Here is a 21083-nt window from a genome sequence, read left to right as displayed (position 1 = left end):
TTGTTGCCATGGAAATGGTGACCCTGTTCCCTTGGCAACAGCCAGTAACACTATGCTGCTGTTGTAGCCCGTGCAATGTTTTGTGTTGGAATCTGAAAACCCCCTTTTTATCATTTTCCTTTTTTTGTGGGGGGGGGGGGGGGGGGGGGGGGGGGGGGGGGGGAGAGGGGGAGGGGGGGAACTGATGACTTGGCATATTAGTGCAAAACATCTATCAATTTAATCTTTTGCATAAAGTTGGGATTTCCTTACAACGTGTGCACACACTATATAATTGAGTCATTAATGATATAGTGTCATCATTCAGGACGACATCATTCAGGATGAATGATCGATTTCCCTGACCAGGATCTACCATTTTTTATTTTTGTCTTGTTCCCAGCTTGCATTGATCCTGTCAGTCATCTGTTGCTCACAGATCATCCGACCTGGAAGGAGTGATAAAAAATCACTAATAATATGATCCTTAAACAAGTTGAGCCATATCAATACCATGCTGGCTCTCACCCAGGAATCGTTAGTTCTCCTCTTAGGAATAGCTGAGCACATAGTTAGCCAGATTTGATCATAAAATCTTGCCATGATGGTAGCTTCACCAGACCCAGCACATACACTATCCTGCTGTTCCTAGCATTACGACTAATGGATGCCATAGCAACATTCCTGAAGGTGAATAAGTTTCAGGATAGGTTTCACTTATCGAGTTTGATTTACAATAAGTGCTCTTACACCACCCAATAGAGAGAGCTAAGTAGAGAGAGAGAGAGATAGTTAAAACGAGAGAAAGCGAGAGAGAGAGAGAGAGAGAGAGAGAGATAGAAAGAGAGAAAGAGAGAGAGAGATAAATAGAAAGAGAGAGAGAGAGAGGGAGAGAGAGAGACAGGCGGACAGAGAACGAGACGAGTGCACATGCATTGAAATCACTGTAAATGCATGCACCTGTGTGGTCAGAGATCCAGTGTTCAGCCTCAGTTATCACCGGCCCTCATGAATGCCGTATGGGACAGTGAGACTGTGTTGAAACCGGATGCACTCTTTTCCAGGGAGAAGCATTGTCTCACACACAGTATCACCGGGCGGTCTGTATGGCGGCCCTGCCAGTGTGGCTGGTGAACCATCCCTTTCACAGGGACGCCACGTCATGCCGCCTCCGTCGGTGGCCGGTCACACTGCCCCGTCACGGCGGGACACAGAACGTCTGAGCCCCTCTCAGCTGTCCCACACGACGAGGCGTCGTCTCAGCGGGTCTCGAGGCATTGTCTCAAGGACTCAGAGTCTTTTCCCTCCTCCCCTCCTAGCGGTGATTTAGTTGTGAAGTGGAATGCGAGCGCAGTGAACGTGTCGTCTTATCGTGTGTTGAGTGTTGGACCCATGCTTTCTTTCTTCTTGTCGCAGACATTACCATGGAAAAACAACTGACGGGGGAGACTTCAGAACGTTGAAAAAAAATACGAAGATGGAGATCGTCCACGTCCTTCTCCTGTCGAACTGAGCCCGGCTCGCCCCCACCATGGCCAGCATGGCTGCCATGGCGTTCTGCAACGAGAGCCTGCCAGAGGGCTGCGACTACATGCAGCCCGGCAGCGTGGAGGAGACCTCGGAGGAGGGCGCGCCCTCCGGGGGCGGGACGCCCCTCATGTCCGTCACGCTGCGGGTCACCCTGGCGGCCATCATGATCTTCATGATCACCATCGGCTTCCTGGGCAACGCCATCGTGTGCCTGATCGTCTACCAGAAGCCCGCCATGCGCTCGGCCATCAACCTGCTGCTGGCCACGCTGGCCTTCTCCGACATCATGCTCTCGCTGCTCTGCATGCCCTTCACCGCCGTCACCGTGGCCACCGCCGACTGGCGCTTCGGCGGCGCCTTCTGCCGCGCGTCCATCATGCTGTACTGGCTGTTCGTGCTGGAGGGCGTGTCCATCCTGCTCATCATCAGCGTGGACCGCTTCCTCATCATCGTGCAGCGGCAGGACAAGCTGACCCCGCACCGGGCCAAGCTCCTCATCGTGGCGTCCTGGGCGCTGAGCCTGTGCGTGGCGCTCCCGTCCGTGGTGGGGTGGCGGGCGGGGGCGGCGGCGGCGGGCGTCGGCGGGGCCTGGGCGCCGCAGTGCGTGCTGGGCTACAGCGAGTCGGCGGCGGACCGCGGCTACACGGTGCTGCTGGCGGTGGCGGTGTTCTTCGTGCCATTCGGCGTCATGCTCTACTCCTACCTGTGCATCCTGAACACGGTGCGGCGCAACGCCCTGCGCATCCACGACCACGCCAGCGAGCACTCCTGCCTGCCGGCGCTCAACCAGGTGGGCAAGCTGGGCCTGACGGGGCTGCAGCGGCCGCCGCAGGTCAACGTGGACATGAGCTTCAAGACGCGCGCCTTCACCACCATCCTCATCCTCTTCATCGGCTTCTCGGTGTGCTGGCTGCCGCACACGGTGGTGAGCCTGCTGGCCGTGTTCAGCCGGCGCTTCTACTACAGCCCGGCCTTCTACCCGGTCAGCGTGGGGGCGCTGTGGCTCAGCTACCTGAAGACGGTGTTCAACCCGGTCATCTACTGCTGGAGGATCCGGAAGTTCAGGGAGGCCTGCCTGGAGTTCATGCCCAAGAGCTGCAAGCTGTGCCCCAGGGTGCCGGGCAGGAGCCGCCGGCGCGTGCGGCCCAGTAACATCTACGTGTGCAGCGAGACGCAGTCCGCCGTGTAGAGGGAGACGGAAGACGACGGGGAGGACGTTGACTATGAAGCGATGGTTTGAAACTGCTACTACTGAGCTCTGCTGAGGGAGGACTCTCTCTCCGTTTGACTGAAATCAGGCAACAGGCTGTGACTGAAGAAAAAGCGGACTTGAATAAGAATAAAAAGAAGGAAAAAATGAATAAACCTTCATGATAACCTTGTTATTGTGGATATCTTATTTGGGTTAACGATTTGATATGGCATTTTGTGTAGATTAGGAAAGAATTGTTTATAAGATTACGACAGAATATAAATTTTGACCACGCTCGTAATGACTTAATGATGACAGTAACATTTGCAGGTTACTAAGCAACACACCAAGCCCGTTTGTTTGTTGATTCATGATGTGTCCTTTGTAAGTGCCACCAGTCGTAGCTTTAGTGTTCCTCTTTGAACAACTGGTTTTGTTGTGAGGCAAACTCCCCTTCTTTGGACAACCCCAATGAGAGGCTTTTCAATTTTGTACGTCTTCGTAAACTTTCGATTGATTGTTGAAAAAGGTCCAATCGGAATACTCTCTGAATAACTGCCATTGTAAAGGAAGTTTTTTCTTCTTTCTATTTATTATCAAATGAGATAAGTCACATAATGAATAAGTATTACAGTATACGCAAGTATTTAAAATAAAATGTAATGGACTACATGTATGTTTTTCTCGGATGCCAAACAAATACTATGGTTTGTATTCATATATTAAGAGTTGTTATCAGCTGGGGGCGGGGCTGTGTGTTGCTGGGATACTAGTACAGACCTCTATTGATTGATGGAATATTATTCTCTTTGACTGAAGAAACCGACCTCGAGCGACTCACATGCTATGGCCAGCTGTTATAATATTCAATAAGCAGGGCTTATATGTATTTTTTATATGCTAATTTTGTTCATATACCCCCAAATGTTATTTTAACTGGTAATAATTGTCAACAATATCTTTAATGGGATCAAGGGAAATTTGCCGAAATATGACTCGTCTTAACAATTAACCTTAAAATGATTAATAATGACTTGTCAATATACAGTTGTTATTATAATTCAGTTGTTGCCTAAACTGCAATTCACTAGCAGTCCTATGGCAATGGGGTGCATGGGGATGCCTGACAAAGATAGGACAGGTTAGGATGTGATGATGTCTCAAATGCAGTACTGACTTCCCTATGGGAATGAATACAGTCGAACAGCGATTCTAACATTTGGAAATAAAACATAAAAGTATAATTATTGCCAGTTAAAGTTCAAATTTATTTTTGTCGCAACCTGCTTGAGCATATATCCATCCATGTATGACTCCGGTAATATATCCAAAGTAAGTCAATTGTCAAAATCCAATTACCAAAACCGTACATTATATCAACTTCAATTATTCTGGTTAAAACACTGTTTGAAAAAACTTAATTGGTTTATTTTCTTTGACCCATCAAAATTGAGTCATGAATACCTAAAATGTGTTCTAAAAATAGATTTTCCCCTGTATGTTTTCTCAATGTTGTATGTCATCTTTCAATCACATGAGCCTATGCAGAAAGGTTGTTTACTTCTTATAAATAAATGTGGGTATTGCAGTAAAATCCTGAAACTACGCAAAAAAATTATCTGGAAATATTCATGTTCATACTTGTTTGTTCATGATTCTTTTATAAGTAATAAGCAGTGTATGTTACAGCGACCAATGGCGAAAATAAATGATTTAATGAGATTTTGGAAAGAGACTGTGCAGAATAATGTAATCATATCTGTCATCTGTGTGATTCAGTGTTTGGAATTGTAACACAACACACACACACACACACACACACACACACACACACACACACATAAAAGCCTTAGATCTATCCATTCCTTATTCCTCCATATTCTGTCTTTCATATAATAATGTCTTAATTAACCATATATTATGTACTTTTTCAATACCCACAGTACAATGTTGCTTGGCTTAAATAGACAAATTCAATCTGAGCGATTATAAGCTAATAAGAGGTATTGTGCCTTTTCTTTCACACAGGCTAACACAACGTGGTGAGTGTAATAAACACTTTAAAAAAAACACTAAACATGAAACCATCAGTGGATTACTCTGCTGCAGCCTATCTAAAGGTGCTTACCATTCTAGTACAACCACAAAAACAAGCTTGCCAATTTAAAAAGCATTTATCTTTATTTAAAAGTTCTACCCCTTGTTGACAAGTGACAATTGTAATCAGTTGAGGATCCAGGTTGATATCCAAGGCATAATTATTGAACACGTGATTTGATCAACAAATATTTCAGAAATATTTCAACCGTAGGAAATGGGTTATCAGTTATTTGTAATTTAATAACAATCCAAATTGTAAGAGTTCTGAATGTTTGGATAGCCTCTTGCTTTAAAGTAAGGTATTTAAACATCTAGGTTTGAGATAGATGTGCCAATTACATGGGTACAAATCATATGAAATTGCCTCAAACTGATAAATAAAACGTATAACCCCACTTTGGTTTGACTCTAAGGTAAAAAGATGAAGATGGCGCCGTAGCCTCTCTGTATGTTGAACCTTGAAAAAGATGAATAAAGTCAAGCTAATTATAGAAATGTGCATAAGATGTTTTTTATTTTTGTGGGTCTGTTTTTGTGGCATCATGTCTTTGGATAGTGGGCTGTTTGTGTGTGCGTGTGCGTGTGCGTGCGTGTGTGTGTGTGTGTGTGTGTGTGTGTGTGTGTGTGTGTGTGTGTGTGTGTGTGTGTGTGTGTGTGTGTGTGTGTGTGTGTGTGTGTGTGTGTGTGTGTGTGTGTGTGTGTGTGTGTGTGGCATAGCAGACTAGACGCTCTCCTTCGCTGTGACGCCACTAGGGATGCTGGGAAATATAAATTCAAAGATGGCGACCTCCATGGGACCAGAAAGCACCGATCAATCTGCTTGCAACACAGATTTGTTACTCCACCCGGAGCTATTGTCCAAGGAATTTATGAAGCTACTTTTAAATGAGGTACGAATGCCAAGAAAAGGCTTTGTGAATCGGTGTATTTGACATACAACTTTATCGCTACCTATAAGCAACTCTCCGTTTAAACAGCCTGTGTGTACCTTGAACCAGTTGGACTCGATCAGACTTTCTTTTGCTTTGATTTCATTTAAGTTGTGTATATATATATTTTTTACCTTACATGACCTGTCCCGTATTAGAAAAAGATATATGCGGGAGAAGGTGACAGTTTCGACGGCCTCACATCGCTATACCTGCGGCATGTCATCCCACTGCCTCAACGAGCGCTGCCCAACACCCGGTGGGGCAAGAGAATGGAGGAGAGGAGAGGCAGACACACGTCTGATCATCAGTTGAACAGGTGGGTTCTTACAAGTTACATATATTTGAAAATAACACCATTAACATTAGCATGTTGGGCATTCATCTTGCAGTTAGGTCTTTATGAAAGAGACATGAACCTTTCTCGTGTGCATATTGGTAGTGTAAAATATTGCAAGCGATACTTGATGAGTTGTCTCGTCGCAGGCTGTCAGGAAGGATTTAACTCTGATTTGAACCCTTTCAACAGATTTATAGTAGTTGTATAGTTGTTTTTGTTTTTGTATCTCAATTGGCAACTAACCATCTGCAATCTTCTGAACTTGTACCCAGATCTACAGAGGACTTCAACAGAAAACGGCTTCCTATTGTGTACTACAGCTCCCACCACGTGCACCCGGGGAAAGTGAGGAAAACGGATTCTCCCGCTGTGGCGACAGGCTGTACTGACCGGCTAAAACCCCCTCCCACAACCAACGTGTCCAACCCCATACGCAAACTATCCTCCCCCTCCTCTTCCTCCCAATCTACTTTGTCATCTCCCAGCGGGACACAGACATCCAACCTCAAACGGGAATCTGACCACCAGGTATGTGTTTATATGCACAAAGTACCAGTTTTTGGTTTCATATCTGCATCTGCCAAGAAATTGTATAGCACGTTTTAATTTCCATAGATGCATTTCGATTTTTGTCAGTTAAATCCTTTTATAGTTGGTGAATAAATGTGCAATATCTGATTCCTCTTCCATCTCTACAGGATGTGTTGAACTCTCCGGAATTGAAGAAAAAGATTCATCATGTGACGTGGCCTTGACCTTTGGCCTTTACATACATACACACACACACACACACACACACACACACACACACACACACACACACACACTGAGACTTTGTACAAACTGCCTACCTTGTTCTCTTCCCTATATCACCGGCTTCCAGAGGAGTCCACTGGTGGCTCATGTCTTGTGAGACTCCTACATATGGTATCAGGTCAAAACCAATAGAGCAGTCTTCTTCTGTGGCTCTGTTTTCCACTGTTCTTTACCCTTTCTGGGTATAAAAATAAAGAGAGGCTGTCGCTGTACTCTGAAGATGGACCCCTATGACTAGGTTTGGAGTCATGCTAACCCCCGATACCCCTACTCCCAGTTCCTCTTCGGACTACAAACTAAATCCAGATCCTAGAAACTGAACCCGAACAGCAACCAAACCGGGCAGAAAGCTTTCCCAATGCAGAACTTTCTATGTCATGCTATAGGTTTTGATTATAAGTAGTTTATGAGTGAGTTATGAACAGAGCTATGGTTATAACTGTATTTTAGGTTTTGTGCCCATGAAGCAAGCAGATTAAAGACACTTTATCTGCATCGATTCACTTTCAATTAACTGATTTAGATCAATAGATGTAGCATGTAATGTGTTATCTGATTTGGACATACCACTCTTATGAGCCGTGATTTATATAATGTACATACAAAGTAAATTATTTGGTTTAAATATTGTACTGGAGTGCCTGTCACTTTACAACCCAACATTGAATTGTTTTCCAATTCTTAATTTTCCAAACCAAGTCAACTGTTTCCTTTTAAATGCTGTATTTTAATATTTTTCAAAGCGATTATTCTAGACCATTCAGCTCAATTTACATAAAAACAAATGATAAATGAATCACTTAGACATATTATTTTTTTATTGATTATAACAGCGCTCATGCAAATTCAAGTCATGAAATTCATCAACACAGTTTCAAGCTGTTGCATGCAGAGAGCATTAGCCATTCAACATCTGTCTTCACTGAAAAGCATTCATTTTCAAATCCTTATCAGATGCCCCTAAAGTCAACACAACGTTTTTAAAGCACATTATTTCTAACTTTTTTTTTTATAAGCATGTTTTCGATTCGCAGTGTATTGCATTCATGCACCCAGAAATCTCATCTTAAAATAAAGGCTCTGCTTAATTTAAATAAGGTTAATTCTAGTAGCTCATATATACTGTACATTGATGACAATAGCAGAAAGTAAATAAGCTTTGTTCAGATAGGATGTACCTTCATTGTTCTTGCGTCATTATATGGACTAAACAGACACTCCCCATCTCTTACACATCCTAGGTTAGATCAGATGTCCTTTCCGCATTCAGGGCATAGGATGTCATCCCGTTCGGTCAGGAAACCGCGGCCGACGAGGGACACGGAGCACTTCTTGCAGTTGAAGCAGTCGTTGTGCCACTGGCGTTCCTCAAAGGAGATGTACTTACTGCCTCCCAGCCCTACGAGAAAAAGTCAAACACCAGGTCAGGAAACAAAGAAACGCTATGTTAATTGTGGTGAAACGGCAGGATGAAATCTACTGGGGTCCCTACCGCTGATGGGGGTAGTGCAGGAGGCACACTTCTTGGCATACAGGTTGCAGAAGCAGTTGAGGCAGTAGGCGAAGTCATCCCGGGAGGTGAAGCGCTGTCCAGACAGCTGCTGCTTGCAGCTAGTGCACAGGAAGCAGTCCTTGTGCCAGGGTTGCTCGCGGTAGGTCACCCCGCCGGTGGTGATGGGCTGACGGGGGAGAGAGAGAGAGAGAGAGAGAGAGAGAGAGAGAGAGAGTAGTAGTAGCGCGTTACATCGTAGTTCTATGGATCGATCCTGCTGTAAAACTTGACATAAAGGCACAAATATTTACAAACGTAGGAAACAAGGTAAATATGGACCTAATGGCCTTATATAGGCATGTAATTGCATGAGTTACATGCTACTGGCCGTTTAGGGTTACCCGGTATTTTCAATCAAACATTCTGACAACACCCTTCTGAATCCTCTTGCACCAGACTCTGGTGCAAGAGATGCCAAAAGCCTGGACACCGACATAGCCCTGTTTCTCAATGAATGAATAAATGTCCAGAAGTCTGCAAGAAGGTGTTTTCTTCATGTGGATAGTGGGCAGGGGGCTATACCCATACCACGTGTGGCAGAGTACCACAAACCTTCTTGCAGTGCACACACTGCATGGCAAACTGCTTCTCGTAGCAGGGCACACAGAAGTTATGGCTCTCCTTGGGGATGAAGCTCTTGGTGCCAATGGGCTGCTGGCATCTCTGGCAGGTGAAGCAGGTCTCATGCCAGCTGTTACCCTTATGCTCCATCTTCCTGGAGCCTTGGGTGGTGGGAGGATGGATAGACCAGGGGCCGGGGGAAAGGAGAATATGGACGGATTGACATTGTGGATTGTTTTTTTTTGGTGTTGAAAAGATGAATAATACAAAAATGGATCAACCCTTCTTCCACACCTGGCATGATGGTCTTCTTGCAATCATGGCACTTGGAGGAGTATTCGTTGGAGTAGCACTCGGTGCACAGCAGCTGCTCATCCTTGGTGGAGAAGGGCTTGTCCACCAGGGGGCGCTTGCACTGGAAGCACGCGAAGCAGTCCTCGTGCCAGTGGCGGTCCTTATAGGACAGGTCCTGTTTAAAATAACACACACACACACACACACACACACACACCAGGGGCACAGTTAGGAACGGGGCTTACGCTTTATGGCCTGTTTACTACTGTACAAGATGGAGTAAAAATATAATGGGTTGTGTGTGTGTGTGTGTGTGTGTGTGTGTGTTTGTGTGCGTGCATGTGTGTGTGTGTGTGTGCGTGCATGTGTGTGTGTGAATGCCCACCCTGGTGTTGCAGCCAATAGGCTTTTTGCACTCCTCGCAGGAGTTGGAGTACAGGCTTTCATAGCACTTCACACAGTAAGGGTTCTCCTCTCTCAGGACATACTTCTTCCCAAACAGGGACTCCTTGCAGTAGTGGCAGTCATAGCGCTCGGTCATGTTGGCTGTGGATCCCTCACCTGTGGACCCAGGGAGGGGACAGGAGACAGAGCATTGCTATGCAGTCTTGCCGTGTTACTTTCTTCTTATAAACCGTTGGACCGCTTCCAACCAAGTGTCCCTGTTCTTTGTAAGCCGTTGATAGGTGGAGTGTGTTTGTATGTGTTTCGTTTTACCTCATTGTGACAATCTTCCTCCCATTGTTATTATTTTTTTATTTTATTTTTATTTTATTTTTATTTTTTAATAATTGTAATAATTATTCTTTATCCTCTTGCCTAGGACAAGAAGAATCTAGTGAGAGTATAGTAATAATAATAATAATTAGTAATAATAATAATAGTGAACTTCTCCCTATAGTGTACTATAGTGAGTATAGTGAATTCCCTGGATGGATTGACTTGTGGATCTGGTTTTTTGAAAAGTGACAAGGAAAGTTAAAGCTGAGCAGGTGAGATTGGGAGGGAATGGCTGCTATCCATCATACTTAAAGAAAGCCCCCTTTGCCCTGCTCCTCGCATGCCACCACACCCGCCATGACACCTTGCCCTGACAGCTCATTCTGCTCACCTCCAGCTGTCATTACAGTGTCCCTTTGTGTGTGTGTGTGTGTGTGTGTGTGTCTGTGTCTGTCTGTACATGTGTGTGTGTCTGTTCATGTAGTGCCTCAGTCAGGCACTGTCATTATGACTCCTCACTATCAGCTGTTAGAAGCCCTCTGCTGTAAAGCCCCCAGTTATCCTCAAGCCAGACTGTGTGTGTGTGTGTGTGTGTGTGTGTGTGTGTGTGTGTGTGTCTGGAGTCTCCAAACACACAGTGTCTGTACCAGCAGACACATGTGTCTCCTTAACCCTGTCTCACAGCCATAGCTGTGTGCAGAAGAGGGCTAAACCTGTACATAGATATTTGTGTATCTAATATGAATGGATGAATCTATGAAACCATGTGATACCAATGCTGCATGCCTGTTGCTTATTTCCCCTTTTATTTCCACTGTACATCGCTTTGCTCTCTCCGTCTTAACGGTTTATATACTTTACAAGCAACCTGAGATGGATACAAGACGGATCTTTGCAAGGTAGTTTTGTTCAGGTAAAAGACAGTCGTTCAACCATGAAGGATGAAAAACACAAAGCAATATGTTTCTGAAAGTAAGAGATGAGGTAGTGGTCCCCCCCACTAGTCCGTCTATCTCAGTGTTCCCTCTCTGGTCTCTGCCCTCCCCCCCCCCCCCCACTAGTCTGTCTATCTCTCATTCTCTCATCTCTCAGTCCTCTCATTGTCTGATGCTCCTGCCAGGACTCACCTGCTTCACATACTGCAGGGATTCACCCAGAGGGCTAAAAATAATAAAGCGATAATCTGCAATACCTTAAATAAAATCTCCCTCTCATTTGAAAATGTCAGACGGCTGTTTCCCTAGCTCCTGTGTTCCTTTGATGTCGCCCATGGGGGAGTTGGCCAGCGCTGAACACCGCTCGCGAACCGGCCGGGGGGGGAGACTAGACTGGTTGGGGGTGTCGGACGCCCTAAACATAGAGTGGGGTCCAGAGAGAGGAGGGTACTAGACTGGTTATCCCCCCTGGCTCGGGGTGTCAGACGCCCTAAACATAGAGTGGGGTCCTGAGAGAGGGACACTGGTTGTATCTGACCCTGTCACATGTACATGTTTGACTAACTGACTCTAACTGAAGTAAGGTTTGTTGTTCTGCGTTGCCATTATATTAAGGTTTTTTTGTTTTATGAATCAGTTGAGGTGTACTGAATCCACCCCCCTCTCCCCAACACACACACACACACACACACACACACACACACACACACACACACACACACACACACAGGACTCAAACCTACTACTTACTATATAGTTATTCACTTTATTTATTGAAGTTAACCACCTCTGTAATAGGCCTACCTGCACTTCACTCCCCACAGCACTTATTTTTACTCGTACTAAACTGTACGTGATTGAAGTGAGAATCCAATGTAATTTATTTTAATCCAATGTCATCTAATTTTATAACGATTATTTTATTTTCCTCACTTGTTTTCCAGAAAATCTCTTGTGTGTGTGTGTGTGTGTGTGTGTGTGTGTGTGTGTGTGTGTGTGTGTGTGTGAGAGAGAGAGAGCATGTGCTTGTGTGTGCGTATGTGTCAGAGAGAGGTCTCTAAATTTATATTCAAGCAGAAATGCAAATGCAGAAATGCAATGGAATACAGAGAAATAATTAATATGAAATAATAACATTATGAATTTCAGATTTCCAAATATTGTAATTTTAATCTTGTTTAGAATCATCAAATGTGTAATGATCTGTACGAAATTGAACACTACATGATTGAGGTTGAACTCTAATGTAATTTATTCTAATCCAATGTAATGTAATCTAATCAAGATTATCTTTTCCCCTCACTTGGTTTTCCAAAAAGTCTTGTGTGTGTGTGTGTGTGTGTGTGTGTGTGTGTGCACATGCTTGTGTGTATGTGTATATGTGAGATAGAGAGATAATAACCACGAGGATAACATTTGCTTAATTATAGTCTGCCAGATCTAACAATGAATGATGAAAGAATAATAATAATCTGCATTTCTGAAAATGAATATTGTCATGTAATCATGTTAAGAATCATCAGATATATAATGAACTGTACATGATTAAGTGGGACTCTAAAGACATATTTTGTAATCCAATGTTATCTAATCTAATCAAGATTATCTTATTTTCCCTCAGTTGTTTTTCCAGAAAATTCCTTTGTGTGTGTGTGTGTGTGTGTGTGCATGTGCTTGTGTATGTGTGTGTATGTGAAATAGAGAGATAGCTAATCATACAGCACAAGGATACCATTTGCTTAATTTAAGTCACGTTCAAGCAGACGGAAATGCAATGTACACACACACACGCACGCACACACGCACATACGCATGCTCACACAAACACACACACACACACACACACAAACACAAACACAAACACATACTGCATATAATCATGTTTAGAAGTGAAGTTCAGCTAAAGAAGAAACTCAAAAAATACAAAGCACAAATTCTAACGGAAAATAAATGTGTTGTACGTTTATACAGAGGAATAAGTCAAAACAATAATCCACCAGATCTAAACATGAAAGATGCCACAAAGAGAATAATAACATGAATTTCAGGTTTCAAACTATTATAATTTTAATCGTGTTGGGAATCGTCAGACGTATAAGAAAGTATTAAGTGACTATAACCCTTATGTCGCCTATGGTCTCCTGGTCTCATGTTCTTTAACACCTCATAAAACTAAACTGGGGTCCCACGGCGGGCTCCTTATCCGCAGATTAAAGCCTAATATCTGCGGCACTTGAATGGTGTGATGTGGCCTCTTGGCCCCCACTCTGTCTCAGAACAGCAGCAGTATCACCGGCCCCTCTGCTGGGGGACTGAGCCCCGTGGTGAGAGCGACATGGAGTGACATGCAACGCTAATGATGGCCACTTATCTGAGGTAACCGGAATGCTTTTAGCGAACACTAACGGTTAACAGGTGGCCTGGGGTTGACATATCAGCAGCGGTTGATCAAGCCGCCAGACAATGCCCATGGAAGCTACAGCGCCACAAGGTCACCTGCGTCGAATCGACGGTGATTTATTCAGCTTCCTCATCCTGACAATGTGTTATGGTAGATGTTTAAGCGTTGTTAATGTCGCTATCGGCCGGTGGCGATGTGTCACCGTGCAGTTCAGTTTAATGATCAGCGATGTACATTCAGCACTTACGTAAATCTTTAATTCTGGTTTAACTTGGGAGAAACCAATGAAAACGGTAATTGATCACTTCATATATGCTTCTGTTTTTTTTGCGCAGTGGTCTGTGCAAAATATATTTTACAAATTGACTGATCTTAAAGGCTAGCAAACGTTTGAATCAGTATTTTCTGGCCTGCCGTACAATCACATGACACACTCAAGTTTACCCTATCTCTGAATAAATCATGCTCAGGAAATGAACAACACGGCAACACAGCACAGAAGACATCCATCAATAACGGGAGCCAGCGACCAGACAGAAACAAACAAAATAACAAAACTCAACAGAAGGAAGGAGGCCCAGATTACTACGTCAGTACATCTCCAGACATCAGGGAGACAGCGTTTAATGGATGAAGGCGGAGGTGGAGGTGGAGGGAAGGAAGGACAGGTGGTTCTCCGGAGCTGGGAAGAGCAGTGGAGGTGGAATGGATACAAAAACAAACAATTGAGGATAAAAGGATGGAGGATAAAAGTGGAGGTGGAGGGGAGAAGACAGCCGGGGGTGGGGGGGGGGGGTTGGGGTGCGGAGGAGGGTGGAGGTGTTGTAGGGTCAGTAGCATATCAACACACAGTGAACAGCTGTCCAGAAAAGAGAGAGAGGGAGAAAGAGAGAGAGGGAGAGAAAATAATGATAGTGAAGGTTCGGGATAAACTCAAAGGTGAAGCAAAAAAAAAAAGTGAAAAAAAGGTGGATGGGTGAAAAAGGGTGGAGGGAATGGATGGAGGCTATAACAGTGGAGCCGTCGACAGAGCTGGGGTCTTACCTTCCCGTCTCAGGGGCTGCTTGTGTCTGCGTGGAGTCGGGGGCAGACTGGGAGAGGGCACCGGGGGACAGCTGTAGTCACTCCTGATTGAGTTTCTCCACCCATGAGCAGCTAATTGGGACGGTGGGCGGGTGGGCGGGTGCAGGGGAGTAGGTGGGCCGTCCCCGGGATCTTTTTTGAGAGGCCCTACAAATACAGGAGGGGGGGCACCACACGGCGCAGAGATAAGCTCCCTCGTTCACTCACTCACTCACTCACTCACTCACATTCTCCCTCCCTCTCTCCCAGAGATAACTCACTTTAGTCTGTTTCCGCCTAAAAAACAGGAGGATCTGATTTGCTGTTCCATTTTTACAAAGCAAGGCTTTCTTCTTCTGTCGTTGGACCTTTGCCGAAGATGCATGTGGTCCTTAAATGGTTATGTGTTGTGTTATGTGTGTGTGTGTTATGTGTGTGTGTGTGTGTGTGTGTGTGTGTGTGTGTGTGTGTGTGTGTGTGTGTGTGTGTGTGTGTGTGTGTGTGTGTGTGTGTGACTGTGTGTGTGTGTGTGTGTGTGTGTGACTGTGTGTGTGTGTGTGTGTGTGTGACTGTGACTGTGTGTGTGTGTGTGTGTGTGTGTGTGTGCGTGACTGTGACTGTGTGTGTGTGTGTGTGTGTGTGTGTGTGTGTGTGTGTGTGTGTGTGTGTGACTGTGTGTGTGTGTGTGTGTGTGTGTGACTGTGTGTGTGTGTGTGTGTGTGTGACTGTGACTGTGTGTGTGTGTGTGTGTGTGTGTGTGTGTGCGTGACTGTGACTGTGTGTGTGTGTGTGTGTGTGTGTGTGTGTGTGTGTGTGTGTGTGTGTGACTGTGTGTGTGTGTGTGTGTGTGCATATTGTACACATTATTTCAGTTTTAAAAATGTGAGTGTAGATAGCTGTGGAGGAGAGAGAGGAAGAGAGAGAGCAAAGACTTTAAAAAAAATGGGGAGAGAGGGGCGTACGAAACAGCGAATAGAGATGCAGGAAAAAGCGCCACCATTTTCTGAGAATCCAAGTGTGTGACTATCGTCACACCATGGGAGGTGGGGGGAGGCCAGCTGATATGGCCGTTGACATCCCACTTATCCCTAAAGGGATGCCGTGCCATTGTGTTTGTGTGTGTGTGTGTGTGTGTGTGTGTGTGAGTGTGTGTGTGTGTGTTTAAAGTTCTTGGTGAACAGGGGGTCCTGGACTCTTTCCAGTAACATGAGAGAAAAAGCAAACAGCGTCATCCGTGCTCCAGAGGGATTCAAGTACTCTATTTGTAGACCACCACCGAGGCTTCAGGAGAGCTGTGTGTGGGTCTGCGTGTGTGTGTGTGTGCGTGTGTCTGTGTCTGTGTGTTTGTCTGTGTGTGTGTCCGTGTGTATGTAGCTGTGTGTGGGATAGAAGTGTGTGTCTGTGTGTGTTTGTGTGTGTCTGTGTGTGAGAGACAAGCTTGTGAGTGTGTATGTGTATGCATGTGTGTGTGGGGGAGATAAGCACATGTGTTTGTGTTTGTGTGTATGTCTATGAGAGAGATAAGCTTGCATGTGTGTGTGTGTGTCTGTAAGTGTGTAAGTGTGTGAGAGACAAACTTGTGAGTGTGTGTCTGTGTATGCCTGTGTCTTTGTGTGTGATCAGTGTATGTGTGGTTGTGTGTGTGAGAGAGAGAGAGTGTGTACGTGTGTGTGAGTGTGTGAGTGGGGTGTGTGGTTGTGAGTGAGTGAGTGTGTGTGCGTGTGTGTGTGTGTGTGTGTGTGTGTTTTCGTGTATATGTGTGTGTGTGTGTGTGTGTGTGTGTGTGTGTGTGGTTGTGAGTGTGTTTGTGTGTGTGTGTGTGTGTGAGTGCTCAGCATGAGTTCTATATGAGGATGATGCTGCGACCTCTCTGATAAGATCAGGCTTATCAGAACCAAGCAAGAGATCCTCTGCTATAACTGTGGTGGGCATGCAGATAAGCTGTTGTACATGCAGATAAGTCTGTTTGTTTGGTCCATGTTTATGATATCATAGCTCGGAATAATAAGAGTTCATGATTTACTGTTCTGCATATTGGTACAGAATGCATATGGCGCTATGACTGTTGGGTGATTCGGCTTAATCGATATCAGTTGATTTAAATCGATTCATTTAAATCGAAGTTCAAGAAAAAAAAAAGACGAAAAGATGATTCAATTGTATTCCTCTTTGTTGGAAGCATCTTTCCTGTTTGAATCTTCTCTGTGACTATTTTATATTTTTATTTCAATCATCAAGAGTGAAAGAAAACCCCAAAATACATCGTCTTCGTGGACTTCCATCATTATTGGCACATGGAGAACTTGTTCAGGTGGAGCGGACGTGAAACATTTACATTTAAATAACCACGCTAAACGGGTCAGTCAACACCATTCTACTGCCGGCGCTGAATATGCCTTCGGAAACTATTTGTCGCGCTCAGTTGAGACCCTGCCACAGACCATGCTATGCTAGCTAGGTTCCAGCACTTTCTCCCCTGTGCCTTGCTGTCCTATCCTTGCCCCCCCACCCCCCCACCCCTTTGCCCCCCCCCCCCCCCCCCCCCCCCCCCGCGCCTTGCCTCCGCCCTTAGAAGCTGATTCACCGCCTGCCAAGCTCCCCAGCCCCATAGCTATCCACTGGCCCTGTAGCGTGGGCCCGGCACTCAGCTGTTAAGACCCAGGAGCTAAGGCAGCAGCTGTCTGGGCACTACCAGGCTCTGGTGATGCTAAAGCCGGCCGCTTAATGCTTCTGCAAATACTGCCCTGCGTAAAGGTCAGGTCAGGTCAGACCTATTCTATCATCACCGCGGTGGGGGTCCGGTGGCGGGGGGGGGGGTGGTGAGAGGCAGGGGGAGGGGGGACGGAGGGGGACGGAGGGGGACGGAGGGGGACGGAGGACGGGGTCTTTAATCATAATTCCGTGGGATCCAATAGGACTGGAACGCCCCTTGGGTCATGCGAGGTCACCCTGTGACCCCCAGTGGTTAAATTGGGCCGGAGCTCTCCGGCGCTCAGCCCCGGCACATAAGCCTGCTTGTTTTTTGTCCGGATGGGCCTGCTTGCAGTCAGTTGCCTACTGGAGTATCACATCAAATAAGATGAAAGTGCGCAGTCTGCCCGGGAGGACTCAACCCGACGGCTTGCGGTACGGCGGCTCGGTGTCTTTGGGGATCGTCTAGTCGGTGACGCCCGCCCGAGTTGGCGCCCCCCGCCCGAGTCGGCTCCGGTCCCCGTTGGGCGCATTTCCTCTGCGGCGGTGCGCCGCGACCGGCTCTGGGTCGGCTTGGAAGGGACGCAGTACCTCGCTGCGCCTTCCTTCGCCCTCATGGGGGTCAGGACTGCACGTCAGCAGTCCTGACGTGTAAATCGGTCGTCCGACCTGGGCATAGGGGCGACATTTCCTGGTCACCACAAACCCAAATCTTCTCAGCTGTTGCTACTGTCATATGCTCAGTGTTGTGCATGAACTAGTTCAAAAGAACTAGTTCATTGAACTAGTTCATTTTTCTATGAACTTTGAACTGAACATATTTCTAACTAAAGAACTTGAACTTGAACTAGTTCAGATTTTGTGACATTCTGAATTGATGCTTTGGTCGAGATTAAATGTTTATTGAATACAGTTAATGCCTTAGCTTTGTGATGAATGAAAAAGGTGTGCAAATAATATCCACAACAATTTTAGATGGTAGTGATGGGCAGCTGATAATGGAGAGGATTCATTTTAAAAGATAAGCACAGAAATATTCACTTCCACAGTTTTTCTTCGGTTTCTAAAAGAACTGTTAATGAACGGAACGTGAACTAGTTCAAAACTGAATTGATGAACTATGAACATGAATTTATTAATTTACTTTTGTATGAACTGAACTTTGAACTTTTTACCTTTTTCACAACATGTGGCACTATGTTTGGCACATTGTATGGGTTATCTTCATAACAAGGTCATACAATGTGTAATCAATTGATGACTGATGAACAGTAACGTAAATGCTAAATGCCCTAATACCTGTTGATACTACAACAATGCAGTATAGGCTCTTAACCTTGCAGTAAGACTTGATTTCTCAATGTCTTTGCACAAAACTCTCCAGAAAGCGCCATTTAATGGTTTATTTAATTTAGCCCCCCCAACATAACAAATCACAATTTAACCCCTGGTGACCCCCCCCCCCCCCGCCCCCCCCTTCCCTGTAAGGACTCATTGAAGTCACGCGGTGGCTGCTGGAGTAACACACTGAAACTGATCCAGTGCTTATTTTTGAAAAGCGAGTGAAAGAGTGTTTAAATAGTGAAAGACTATTTAAACACGGCGATGAACGATGGAATCATTTCGGCCCCCGCAGAGGGAATAAAGTACTTAGCTGGGGCACTCCAGGAGAGGGCTGCAGAATGCTGGCCTGGCCGCACACAGGCTACCTTTCGACGTCAGAGCCCAAACTGCAGCAGAAGGCATAATAATAATAATAATAATAAATCAGATTTATATAGCGCTTACTATGGTACTCTAAGACGCTTTACATATTGCCCTATCAAAACTAAGCAACAGATCTGTATTATGGGGGAGTGTGAGCTGTGCTGAAGCAAAGGGGTTTTGTAAATTACATTCCCACACTTTGATGAAAGTCACTTTCATCTGGTTATATTTGCAGGACAGTGTGGTTTAGGTGCACAATTGACTATTCTGTTAGAGGGAGATCTACCCAGTACACGCTACTTGAGTTTAAAACATGTTCATCAAACGTGCACATGTCTATCTCTGCGGTCGGACAGCACACACTAACAATTAACCTACATAGGTTTACAATTAATCCACTTTGAGAATGAGAAACGAGTCGAGATAACTAGGTTAGAAGGAATGGTAATGGGTGACTGTTTTCCTCAGAGAATTAGGTCTTCAGAGAACATTCCATCCCTTGGTCAACATGCCTTCTTGTCTGTTGGGGTCGTCCTAATGAAGTTAAACACGTGGTTATAGAGACCCCGCTCTATAACAAGTCACTGACACCCAAGAGCTTGGGTGTCATCAAGGATGACACCCAAGCTCTTGGCCTTAGGGATGTTAGCATGTAAAAAAAGCGTTTGGTATAGCTTTTGGGTGTAAAAAGTGACAGAAAGTGACAGAAAGTGACATCATCATTGAATTGCGAATTTCGCCAACTAAACGACATTTATATCCACAATGATGATGTTCATGTGACTATAAACTCTGAGATAGCAATTCCACTGTCTCCTTCAATAATTCAGACCAATGGGTTCCCATGGGTGTCTCATGTGCTGTGTCTGCTTTAGGCTGGCAAAATATACATTTTACCGCTTTCAAATTTGCATTATTGCTATGCAATTGTACCACCTTTTTTGAACACTGAACAATCTTTGATTCTACATGTTGGATGCAGACTAAAATATATTCTCTACCTCTGTGTGTTCTCCTGCCTCTTGTCCTGGGAACATAGCAGTTAAGTGATGTGGGTCTATTTACGAATGGGTAAATCCTAGCTCAGTGAAACTGGTGTTGTGTTCCTGGCCTGCTAAATCCCGGCAAAGATTGGTTGCATGTTTGGAGGCCTGGTCTTGGGACCCTTTATTTAGAGCCTAAAGTTGCTCATTCTGATGCTTCATCTGACCAGAGCAAAGTCACCAATTAAATGCATTTACTTTAATCAAATACTTCTCATTCGGGGGGGGGGGGGGGGATTTCTCCCTTGTGTGGATAATAGCAATGGTTATTTTAATGAATTCCATGCACCATTACTATGTAACATGTTGTGTAATCCCTAGATAGCATTAGAGGGCTACTTCTGGAGGCTACAAATCACTCTTTCCCGAGCAAATTGCTGTGATGGAATCAGGGCGATTGAGGGCGAGTGAACCGCTCCATGGAAACCGACCGTCCTGGAAACCGACTGTCCTGGAAACCGACCGTCCTGGAAACCCCAGGATAGTTCACAGAGCGGTGGGGTCCTGGACCCTGCCCACCCGTACTAATTCGGGGCGTCTGCATGGCGAGGACAGCTGCTCAAATTGCGCGTGGACAGCTGGTCCTCCCACACAGACTCCTCCACCACCATGGTGTTTGTATTCCATTAACATCGCCACCGTCTTGTCTTTGTTTGTTGTCAGTGATAATGCGTCTGAATCTGAATCAATCTGAAGAAGTTAATGTGGTTTATTATTATAACTTTTATATATCGGAGGAATCATTGTCGTCATTACTGACTTGAAATAATTTGGTCATTACTTTTACATTTAGGGCGTTTAGCAGACGCTTTTATCCAACGAGACTTACAACGGTTAATACACACCGACGGCGGAGTCAACCATCCGCCCAGCTCGTCGGGAGCAGTTAGGGTTAAGTGTCTCGCTCAGGGACTACATCGACACTAGGAGGAGCCGGGGGTCGAACTAGCAACCTTCCGGATACAAGTCAACCTGCTCTACCTCCTGAGCTAAGCCGACCCCACTGGTCACTCAAAACCAGAGAAGAGCATTCTTTAATGAATAAACCTAGGCATCAATTTAAGTATGAGTTCACATCATCCTAATATTCCCACCATCATTGACCACTGTTTAAGGCCCTCGCAGTATGTAAAGCCGGTATAATCTGGATAGAAACCCGATCGAACTCCTCGATTCTCGTCTCCCCTCTTTTGACCTTGCAAATGAATACATATAATGCACGGTGATGCGT

General features: G+C 45.3%; 3 protein-coding genes across 3 annotated transcripts; 2 read left to right on the top strand and 1 right to left on the bottom strand.

The window, feature by feature from the left end:
* Window positions 1–1528: 1528 nt before the first annotated feature.
* gpr45 (G protein-coupled receptor 45) lies at window positions 1529–2698 on the top strand (the record flags this gene model as incomplete). Its single annotated transcript, XM_084478006.1, has 1 exon — window positions 1529–2698. The coding sequence occupies one exon, from the start codon at window positions 1529–1531 to the stop codon at window positions 2696–2698; it is 1170 nt and encodes a 389-aa protein (XP_084334132.1).
* Window positions 2699–5556: 2858 nt separating this feature from the next.
* cUnh2orf49 (chromosome Un C2orf49 homolog) lies at window positions 5557–6902 on the top strand (the record flags this gene model as incomplete). The annotated part of the gene is made up of 4 exons (XM_084478674.1): window positions 5557–5691; window positions 5889–6049; window positions 6343–6598; window positions 6769–6902. 4 exons carry the CDS (start codon window positions 5557–5559, stop codon window positions 6823–6825), a joined length of 609 nt encoding a protein of 202 aa, XP_084334800.1. The 3' UTR covers window positions 6826–6902.
* Window positions 6903–8130: 1228 nt separating this feature from the next.
* Window positions 8131–14427, bottom strand: LOC311358585 (four and a half LIM domains protein 2). Its single transcript, XM_084478675.1, has 6 exons — window positions 14394–14427; window positions 9679–9854; window positions 9294–9468; window positions 8991–9160; window positions 8379–8565; window positions 8131–8285 (listed from the first exon to the last, which is right to left on the bottom strand). The coding sequence occupies exons 2-6, from the start codon at window positions 9832–9834 to the stop codon at window positions 8134–8136; spliced, it is 840 nt and encodes a 279-aa protein (XP_084334801.1). The 5' UTR covers window positions 9835–9854; window positions 14394–14427; the 3' UTR covers window positions 8131–8133.
* Between the last annotated feature and the right edge of the window lie 6656 nt (window positions 14428–21083).

Source organism: Micromesistius poutassou (assembly GCF_964030765.1).
Source record: "Micromesistius poutassou genome assembly, chromosome: 14".
In the NCBI taxonomy this organism is placed as follows: Eukaryota; Metazoa; Chordata; class Actinopteri; order Gadiformes; family Gadidae; genus Micromesistius; species Micromesistius poutassou.
This window is presented reverse-complemented; position numbering and strand designations above follow the sequence as displayed.